Genomic DNA, 11,098 nt, shown 5'->3' on the forward strand with positions numbered 1-11,098 from the left:
CTATATTATTTACTTTAAGCAACAGTCCAGCTTCGTGAAATTACAACACACACTTTAAAGGATGAGATTTTCACCTCATGGTCAAGCACCAGCATGATCATGCACAGCATTGAGTCAGTTGTAAAAAAAAATGCCCTGTAATTTTTATTTATTTATACGATCCACTCCACCTTCACTGATTAACGTCTGAATAAATCCCCTCCTAGCATCAGGCCAGGCGGCTCTGGTCATTAGCCCTCTATTTGGCACATACCCTGCTTCGTAGTAGTCTAGTACCAAGATTATTTTGTTTTATTTTGTTAAAGGCAGCATGGTGTACACTAACCACTTTAAATGGCACAGCAGGGCTCAAGGCATTTACCACATGCAGACAATGAATTCTTTTAGATCCCCCGAACTCACACGTGGAGGAAGGGACCACACTTACTGATTGTTTGCTGGCCTCTTTAACCAGGACTCTAGACCCTTTGTAAAGCTAAGGGGTTCTAAAAATCTCAGTACAAAAACCCGCTAAGCACATTTAGAACCAATCTACTCTCCTTTGAATTACATTACTATACTTCATAAAGCTTTCCCTCAAGTCTATCACTAGAAAACACTCATGTCACTTCCAGTAGATCTGGGGGAAACACAGGACAGAAGTGGAAAAAAAAAAAAAAAAACACAACAAAAACAACAAAACTTGATCTCAAAAAAGGATGGAGTACATAAAGTGCTTCTTTTAATGAAAGAAATTCGAGATGTACAGTCAGGCTCAAGTTGTGCAGTTCACAAGCATGGGGAAAAAGAAACAGACACAAGTTCAAAACAGTCAGGAAAGAAAGGAAAGGTTTAACCAAGGACTAGGCTGGACTTGCCACCAGGTGGATTTCTCCTGGACGGTGCAGGTGCTGGTGCTACTGGGCTAGGAACAGGTGCAGCAGGCAGGGATTTTTCTTCATTCTGACCTGGGGCAGCTTCTACATCAGCCTCAGTGTTTTCTAAAAGAAAAGAAGCTTTTAAGGTATTTGATGTAGATAATGAAAGACAGAGGTTTCTCTGGCTTAGACAGAAGATCAGCCCCACAAAGTTTTCTCCAGGCTTACAAACACACTCAGAGAGTGCTGCTGTAATCTGCTGGCATGACAGACTTTCTGCTGCCTGAAGTATTTTTCAGAACTCTGATGCCTTACAGTTCAGTTTCAGGCATTCAAGAGTCACAGTCACTCAGCTACTATTAGGGGACCACAGAATTTATTTTTTTATGACAAGCAGCTACAATTAAGTCATGTACACAGTCAGTGTGCAACCACCCTAACAATTTCAACTCAATCTGAGCAGTTGCTGGAAACAAAAGCATCAGTGCTGGGAAGCAAGAGCTCAGATTCAAACTGCATTCCCAATTTCATAACTGGTATTTAGAGGGAAGAGTGTCTGACACACACTTCTGAGGCTTCACACAGAACAGACTGGGGAATATCCATGCATGGGTAGGCTCGAGCCTTACATTCCCTGGAAAGCACATGACAGCGTCATCTGCTTTAAATACTTCGGAACAACCACAAGTGAAGACAGGACACAGGAGGAATTCTTCACAGGAAGCACTTTAAATACTCTAGCAAATAACTAATATATTAATTAATTGTCAATGAAGTAGATAAGGACAGCAAGATCATTAGTACCTCATATTTCTTTTTATAAATTAATACAATCAGTTATGATCCAAAAGCCTAAATCAGCTCCACAATGTCTTCTGTTGCTTGGGGGTGTGGGTGCATGGCCAGGTCTGTGAATATGTATTTCATCTGCTTTTAGCAGATCTTAGTTTCATCTAATCAACACTAACTCTCTTTTTGGAGGAGTTGGGAAACATCTGCACATTCATCTTAACCGGTACCATCATGATTTTGCTCATCTTGATTATGTTCCCTCTCTCCCAGCCTTCTTTTCAAGAAGTCCCCTCGCAAGGCAGCTGCTCAACCTCCTTGATCTTTTCTGCTGCCTTCCTCTGCCCCTTTTCTTTACCCCCACTACAACCATCTGGTCTTCACACTTCAGGGACTGCACACACAACGCAAGATGCAGGCATACTGTTACTTAGAGAAGCAAAACGCCATCTTCTTTCCAGTTCTCTTCCAGATGACATGCAACAATTTGTTGCCTTCCTCCAAACATTTCAAAGAATTTTCAGTAGTTAAACACAAGGCAGATCTTGAGAGTTAACTGCTGCACACAGCCAAACATGGGACTGGCATGGTTTACATGGTATTTTCCTAGGTGGTTTAAGTTACTATTTTTTCCTACTTACTCACGCAAAGACCTTTTAATCTGCCCACTTTGTTAAGTCCTTCTGACCGTAAGATTTTTCTCACCATCAGCACATTGAAAGAGCTTAGCTATCACCAACAAAATTGGAGACTTCACTGTTCATTACCTTTTCCAGGTCATGGATGAAGACACTGAATAAAACTAGTCCAGTCCCAGCACCACTTCCCATGGCTCATTTTTCCAACCTGAAAAGCAATCACTAAACCCTACTGTTTGCCTCCTGTTATTTAGCTATTTTCTAATCCACAGGAGATGCTTTAATCCAATACTGTGGCAATTTACTGTTGTTTTTGAAGTTATTTTTTTTTTTAAATAACTTTTGATGCAGGATTTTATCAGAAATGCAGAAAACCCACTCAAAGAACCTTCTAACAAAGAACCCTAGCAGCTTAGCATAACCTCCATGCAGCCAGATAATTTACAGTATAGATCCTCTGCTGCATTCATTAACCCACGGGCACATCTGAACAAAATAGTCTGAATACTAAGTTTTAAGCTTGAAGCTTCTGCAGCTCAAGCATACCACTGCCTGCTTACTCAGCAAGCTGAGAACAACTGTGGCCATGCCTGCTGCTCGGACAGCACTGAATGCTTCATTGTCTGTGCTTCAAGCAGACAGCCCAAGCACTGTGAAGTACTCGCCATGATAATCTGTCTACTGAACGTCAGAATTCACCTTCCAGTGCATCATGTAAAGGCAGTCACTGGTGACAGTCAATTAAGCACTGTCTAGTTCTTCTTAGCTAGTCACATTCATCAGCTACACAGCACTAACCCAATCACAGAAGAAACATGAATTACGAGCACAGGAGAATTTGTGGAAGTTTCCATAGCATGTTAGAGACTCGTTTAGCCAGCTGACGCATGCAGTAGTTCTTCCCACATAATCAAGGTATAGCACAGTGCTAACCTAGAAACTGAAGTGGTTAAAGGCAACAGGATCGGATCAAATATTGAAGTTTTTCCCTTATCAGAAAGGATGTAACCTGTCAGTCAGTTTGCTAATGAGTACACTGCAAACTATTGGAACCCTTGATGCACAAAAAGGAACTACAGATTCCAAACAGGAAGCATGAACACTTCTGCAAAAGGAACAACTCTTCTTCCCCTAGACAGACATGATTAATAAAAATGCACATCCCACCTGACACCTACATGGGGTTTTAACATCAGTTACATAGAGAAAATCATTTCCAAATGCACAAGAGGAAACTTTTAATGATGGGAGCCTATTAAAAATCTAGTTATGCTGTGAATTTATAAGCCGACAGCTTTTATTTAGAGGCATATTCATCCCATTTCAAACCCAGGAGACAGCTATGCAACGTCAAGTGCAAAATGACATGTGTAACAAGTGGGATGTTCACCATCCAGTGCCTGCCATCTCACACAGCGGGAATATCAAGTGGTGGAGTGAAACAGCCAGCTCAACAGGACTCTGTGCTCCATTAAGCTAAGATACCCAAATCTATCAAAGGGAGAGATTAATTTAGCAATGCATCTAGATTCTCAGGTGTCTGCCACATACACCACCTCCAGGAACCATTAACTTCCTACTCCTTTCCTAAGTACCTCCATTTTATTTTGCCATGTGTCTTCAAACATTTAATTTTTAGTCAACAGCAGACAATTCCAGTTAGGAACACTACCTCGGTGCTACTGTCCAATAACAGATTGCTTATTTAGTTATTTGGGAAACCACTTCCCAGCATAGATATACTCAGTGCTTGATAAAGGCTTCCTTTATTGTCACCTTCTGGAAACAAACCAAAGGCCAACAAATATTAGACCTGTGAAAGAGGGAACTTGTAAGAGTCAGGAATATCAGTCTGTACTCAAAGTTTCAGTCAGGTGTTGCTAACCCAGGCAGCTGTATTTCTGCTGCCTCCAATGCCACCTCTTCTTGCCTCATCACTCCTTGCAGGCTGTCTTCTAACCCCAGAGTGAGCTGCTTTAAGCAAGTAGCAGGAGAAGGAGCAGAGCCCTCAGACCAGGGCAATTCTGTTATCAAACCACATTCTCCTACCTAAGGCACAAACTAAATGCCCACTAGGGTGCTAATTAAGATCAGACAGACAAGGGGAAGACAGACTAAAGCAGCCTTTATAGTTTTATTAGAAGCAGTGATGTTGCCGGAGGAGAAAGACTTATTTTGGCCAGAGATACCACTTAGAGGTAGTTAATAAGCACTCTGGAAAACCTCTCACCCTCCCAGCAGAAGTCTGCTCAGGATATGGAACTGATAATAGCTGTAGCCATCTTCCACAGCTCTTAGGTGTTAGAAGTAACACGTAAACTACTTGGTCAACAACACACATCAGGAAGTAGCTATTCTTAAGGTAAATCTTAAAAAGGAGAGATTTCCACCCTCAGAGCAAAAAACACAAACAAAAAAAAACCCTTCAAGGTAAAATGTATGCTGCAAGGGGAAGTTCCTCTGTTTACATGAAGGGCTCAGTATGCATATGCACTTCCTTGGCAAAAATTAGCATTTAAAAAAGCAACAGGAACTTAAAAGCTAGTTAATGCAGATGCTTTCAGATGCAGTAGCTGTTCCTGCTTATTTCTGTGCATCAAGTGTTTGCTGTGTGGAAAAACACTATGGAAAGAGGTAAACTGCTGAACTAAAATCTATGAAGTTGACTGTACTATTTAATTGTAAACTCCTAAAAACAGAATTATAGTCTTTCAATGACTTAAGTCTTTGCAAGAAGGTACCCACCTTGCCTTCTAGTACTTAAACAAATCTCGACACCAGCTGCTGCTGGCAAAATAAACGAACAGGACTGTTCTTGTCTCTAACCTGATGACTAAACAGAGGCATTCTGCCACTGCATTCCATATCCACTCTTACCAACTTCCACTGAAGTAATGAGGTCATGATATTGATTTGATGGATTCCAGGGAGAACCCCAAGCTGTCTGTCTTGAGAGAAACCATTTGTATATCCCATGACCTCTTCTATTTCAACGGAGAGTAAGTACAAACTGTTCTACTGGAAGAGCCTGAAGGAGTTACTCACCAGAAGTTTCACCACCACCATCTCCTCCCTAGAAGAGAGAGAGGAACACGTTATATATCTCATACTCCAAAAAGTATTTTCCCCATACCTCCATCAAAAGGGTACTCAATACTCCGTGCTGTGGCCAGACAAAGCTGGTCAAGCGTGCTGCTCTGCCCAACGACACTCTGACAGACCCAATGAAGAACTTTTAGAGCAAGAACAGGCAGATAGGAGAGCAGAGGAAGCAGGTATCAGAGTAGCATGGCTGGTTCTAGATACATATTTATGCAGATTAATACGATGGGTTTGTAAGCACTAGTTCTCACACAGTGACTAATTTAAGTTTTAATCAAATGCTTATTTACCTGACATACATTTAAAAATTTAAACAGATAGTACCGAAGTAATCTTGATGACCTGTAACATATGGTACACTTGTTGCTCCCACACTGTGAAGGATGCAGGTGTCTTACAGCACTATTAAATACAGCATCCTTCATCAGGCAGAACTGACAGTAACCAGATCGTTGCAATTGCCAAGCAGTAACGACAAGAAAATCATACTCAAAGCAATTAGAAATATTTTGGTGTTCCCTCCTTTCTTATAAGCAAATCTTTCCAACACCAAACATGTATCTGTTAGCAAGGTCAAGAATATTTGTTCCATCCAGGATATTTAACTTTTTTTTTTTGTGAAACATCAAGAAGCTTTTTTACAGATAAAGTTTCCTTCACTACACAAACAGCTAAACATTCTTTTCATACTCATTGGGTTCAGACTGTAACAACACAAAGATACAGAAAGTCCTCCAGCAGCAAAGGCTTCTCAACGGCATGAGGTTTTATATACTTCCATAGACTTAACATTGTTAATTACACAGTGAGCCCGCAGTCGTTAGGGTATTAGTACACAGCAATGCATGCAAATACATCCCCTTAAATCTCAGACTGGGCTGTAGTACATTAGCTTCTGCTGTTTGTAGCTTTAATCACTGCACAAAATTAAAGTATTCTGCATCACAAGAATCCTGTTTGCAAAGCTGAGAACCACAAGACAGAGTATTTAATACAATTAAGTAGAAAATAGAATTAGACTAAAGAGTTTACTTTTGTTTTCTGTGGTAGCAGCTATAAATTTAATCTTGCATTTGCTAAATTGGAACAAGATATTTTATGCAACAATGAACAATTCTGTGGCTCATTGAAGCTATTAATAACAAAATGGGTTAAACTGATGATTGATGCCAGTTATCAAAATAAAACTTGCTATTTATAACCTATAAGGTTATACTCAAAAGGTATCTATACAAGATTTAAGTGGTGATTTACCTACAAAATTCTGTTCTGGAAAACCTCTCTTTAGGTTTAGGCTTATGTCTAAAGCTCAAGAGGTTTATTTTTTTTCACCTATGAAATTTGGTTTTGCAAGTGCAGTCTGTTCCAGGTTTCACTTTTTTTCCTTACGTTCAGAGGAATTATTACTTTTTGTCCTGTTTTTGCTATTAACTATAATCATATATCAATCAAAAGCCATGTTAACACTATAAATTATGCTCCATATTGCTATCAAGTAGTTTACATAGAAAATAACACTTCTGATAGTATTACTGAAGAGAGTAACAGAAATAAAACAAGCATTCATGCCACTGAGGGGCGTGATGATGTGATATGAAACCAAGTCCCTTGTAAGTCAATAAATCCACACAGTTCAATGTAGGTAACTATTGTTTGTACAATCTGTTAAAAATAATTAAAACAATTAATGCTAAAGTGAGATCTCACACCGCTTCATTACTGTCCATCAATAAGAAGAGTTAAGGGCTCTAGAAAGCACTCCTTTGAGAAAAATCCAAGCCTCCACCAGCACACTGTAAGACTATCCTACAGAATAGAGAACCTTCAGGGCAACAACAGGTTTGAGAATAAGACTTTGAATTCTGCAACCATTTCAACTGAGCAACTATCAGTGATAAAGCAATCACATACAGAGAGCAAAGTGTCCCCTTATCAGGCTCTTTGTAGTTCATGTACTGACCTTTGGATCTACAAAGTCTCCATAGTTAGCATCAGTTGAGTTTCTTCTTTGTGGTCCAGAGGATTCACTGTCTTCTCTGATTTCACCTGGCTTAGTCCCTAGAAGCAGAGATTGATTCCAATCAGGTTGCAAGATTAACTTACTGGGAAAGCAGATGAAAACCGATGTGGTGCTCTTCTTTTGTAAATGACAGCTTTACCACCCCGAGGTTTGTCCTGGGTCTTTACATAGTGACTCACATATTACAATTGTATGGCTGCATCTCGTGCAGGGTCCCAAGGCCAGCCCTACTGGAAATGCTCTGCAGAAATGGAAGCTTAACCCCAGCTGCAATCACAGCACAAAGCTAAACTTCCTCTGATTAATCAAGATCAGCGGTCATCCACATACTAAGAAAGAAGTTCACCCTATTGTAACATGATTAATCTGGAGATATCACATCCAAAATCCATTCCTCTTAGCTATCTGCTTGCAACACCTATGTCCAAGACATACAATAAAAGGTAATTTTGAAAAAGAGTTTGAAACTAATTCAAAAAAGAAAAATTCCCATGCAAGTAGACATCATTTCTAGCCCCAAACTACCAAATAGGAGGTTAATTCAGGTTTCCACACACAGACACCAGCAGCTCCAGGCCAATACCAAGAATGGATTAATGCATGTCAGCAGAACTAGGAACAAAGCACAACATTCTTACCCGATGATTTAGCCCAGGAAGGTGGATTTTCTTCAGGAGTTCCAAAGATGCTGGATGCCATTTTGTTCCTTCGCACGGGTTGTTCTTTTGGTTCGTCAAAACCCAGAGAAAAGTTGGACCCGCCACCAGGAGGGCGCAGCACTCTGCAGAGAGATTTAACTTTACAACCTTGGGTCTTTATAATCTGCATTACTGAGCAGCACTCTAACATGTAAAACAAGACCAATAAGCTAAAAGATCATTGTTGGCTCTTGTAATGGGCAGATAGTTGCACGGGCTACATTCTGCCCAAATGGGAACTACGTGAGATAACTGTGTTATGCACTGGCTCTTAATAAATGCCACTGTTACGTCTTCAGTGCATAACTCAACCTATAAAGCTAAATTGCTTGCCAGCATTCAGGCAAAATACTACATCACCACTGCTCTTCTTTGGTGACATTTATCAAAAGCAAAACAAAATACTCCTGTATCCTACTTGTGTCCTTGCTTCACTTGGTGTCAACAAGAGCTGCCACCAGTCTTCAGTGTCCAACCAAATTAAATATATATATAATTATACAGGCACACCAGAATCCAGCTTTTTTTAGAGAACCCTATGAAGGCAATTAATCTTCAAATTGGCAGCACAGCAAAGACTAAAGTTTGGCACATGAGTCAAAGTGCTGGTTGCATCACTGATGACTGGGCTATGGCCTCTATCTGGATTTGTTTCATCAGAAAAACCCTTAGGCCTGCAGCGTGCTACTGGACTGAGCTTAAAGAGATTTGAGCACACCAAGAGAAACGTGCTTTCAAGACACACAGTGCCCTCAAAGGAAGAGCAGAACAAGCCAGGGAAGGTGCATACTCCCTCTTCTTTTCTAATAGTTTAATTGAGGTGCAATACAAAAACACTTCTCCAGCCTAGAGTACTCAAGACAATGGCAAGAAAAAAATCACAAAGGTGTTGGACGTGAATATTTAGCGTTACTAAACTAGCTAACTGCTTTTTGTTACAAAATTCCTTTCCAAATATATAATTAATAATGCTCAGGAGCTAATGGGAGGATCCCACTATTGTGTAATATGCTTTATGAATCCAAGAACACTTTTGTGATTTGCTGCTTCTCCTTTCTGAATTAAGGGATATAGTATAATGGTCTTGAATCACTTCATTACCTTTTTTCCCCAGATGAAATGTCCCTGTGTATGTATTTTCTTGGTTGCATCTGTTACACTTAATAATTTGAAGAACAGATTGTTCAAAAAGAGGGCTCATCCCCTCATCTTACGTCACCTCATTTTACCACAGCAGTGAAACCAGTATTCTCTTAGCAGCATGGCAGTTTCCACAGAAGGTCTTAATGAAAGTAACAGAAAAGGCAATTGAAGCTAAAAGGCAAATCACTCAAGCTGCTTAAGAGAAGCAATCACTTTTGCCAATACAAGACAAAAGGTTGACAGATTTTATTAGAAGCTTCTCTCGACCCTAAGATGCTTTAACATGCTTCATCACAGCTACAACTCACACTTCAGGCAATGAAGTGTTCTTAAAATTGCACCTGATACCCAGGGATGTGCACTGAAAATTCATCCACGTCCAGGAAGCACTTGTCAAGACGTTTTTCTTTTTTTTTTTTTTTCCTCCACCCCAAAGAAAAAAAAAAAGCTAGAAGCGAACAGGAAGCATCTGCTTTGTCAGGCCATAAACCTTACAGAAAAGGCAGCCGCCAAGGCTCGGTGCTGAAGGCGAGCCTGCCCTCGCTGCTGCAGCATCCACCGGCACCCTGCACGCCTGCCCAAGTGCCCTGCATCCCTTCCCTTCCAGCCGGACTTGGCAAGTTTTCTTTGTTCCGAGCAGGGCCACGGCTTCTTCCACGGCGGTGCTGCCTCCCCGCTCCCCACCCAGCTCCCCTCGGCTGTGGGGTGGGAGCCGGGGCAGGGCTTTGGGTCCCCCCCCTCCCCGACCCCGAGGGTCTCCCAGCCCGAGCAGCCGCCCTGGGGTGGGGGACACCCAAATCCCTCAGCGGGGGGTGCACGAGGTGGGGGGGCCCCAGAACAAGACAATGGCGCCCGCCCCCGGCCGCGCCCAGCCTCAGGAAACCCCCGGGGCTGCCCCCACCGAGGGGCCGGGGAGAAAAAGGGGAGACGGGGGAGAGACGGGGAGGGGGAACGGGGCGCGGTGCCCCCCTCCCCTTCCCTCGCCCCCTCCCCCGGCTGTGGCTGCGCAGCGCGGAGGGAGTCGCCTCCCTTCTTTGTTAGGAGGCGGCTGAGGCAGGCGGGAGGCCCGGGGTGGGTGTGGGGGTGGGAGCTCCCCCCGCCCCCGGCCCCACACGAACCGGGCAGACACGGCAGGACGCGGCCTGACCCCCCGGTACCCTCCTCGGACCCCCCCCGTAGTCGCCGGGACCCCCTCAATTCCCCCGTTCACCCCCGGTGGGTGCCCAACGCCCCCCTCCCCTCAGCCGCTTCCCCCCCCCCTCCCCTCGAGGCTCTAACGGGACGCGGGAGCCCCGGCCCCCACCGCCCTAACGGTCCCCTAACGGCTCCCTAACGGTCCCCAGGGCCGCCGCCGAGCCCTGCTCCCCCAGCGGACCTGGAGCTGTTCCTGCCGCTGGGGTCCATGCCCGAGAAGGTGGTGGTGGTGGTCATGGCGGCGGGCGGGAGGAGGTGGTGGCAGGGGAGAGGGCTCCGTCAGGAGGCCGGCGGGAGGTGACGGTCCCGGGAACGGAGCGCGCCCCTTCCCCCCCTCGGACCCTGCCGCTGCTGCTGCCGGTGACAACTGCAGCCGCCGCCCGCACCGGCCGCGCCTTTTATAGCGTCCCCAAAGCCCGCCCCCTGGCGGCTTTCTCATTGGGCGATTCAAACTCAATCCTCGGCTCCCATTGGACAATGCCTTGCCATTCTGCCCTTTGGCCCGCCTCGCCGTCTATTCCGAGAAGCCTGGGCTCAGCCTTAAAATCCCATTGGTGAAGCAATACGTCTGCTCTCCGGCGATTGGCTGCGCCTGGGGTGGCGGCGCCCTTTGTTGATGATTGGCGGGAGGGCGTGTCGCTCAGGGGAGGCGAGCTG

The 11,098-nt window shown here is 43.9% G+C and overlaps 1 protein-coding gene across 2 annotated transcripts in view; it reads right to left on the bottom strand.

Annotated features, from left to right (window-relative positions):
- JPT1 (Jupiter microtubule associated homolog 1) overlaps nt 1–10,851 on the bottom strand; it is a 45,703-nt gene extending 34,852 nt beyond the window's left edge. Inside the window, exons 1-5 of one of the 2 annotated variants that reach the window (XM_084492065.1) lie at nt 10,623–10,851; nt 8,045–8,187; nt 7,347–7,444; nt 5,330–5,357; nt 700–980 (exon numbers count right to left, since the gene is read on the bottom strand). In XM_084492065.1, coding sequence (XP_084348191.1) covers nt 832–980; nt 5,330–5,357; nt 7,347–7,444; nt 8,045–8,187; nt 10,623–10,678 — 474 coding nt within the window. In that variant the 5' untranslated portion in view covers nt 10,679–10,851 and the 3' untranslated portion in view covers nt 700–831. Of the gene's footprint in view, nt 1–699; nt 981–5,329; nt 5,358–7,346; nt 7,445–8,044; nt 8,188–10,622 lie in introns of those variants that run through there. The other variant, XM_084492066.1, reaches the window with a different exon arrangement.
- Nucleotides 10,852–11,098: the final 247 nt, after the last annotated feature.

The sequence above is a fragment of the Aythya ferina genome (genome assembly GCF_964211825.1).
Source record: "Aythya ferina genome assembly, chromosome: 18".
Lineage (NCBI taxonomy): Eukaryota > Metazoa > Chordata > Aves > Anseriformes > Anatidae > Aythya > Aythya ferina.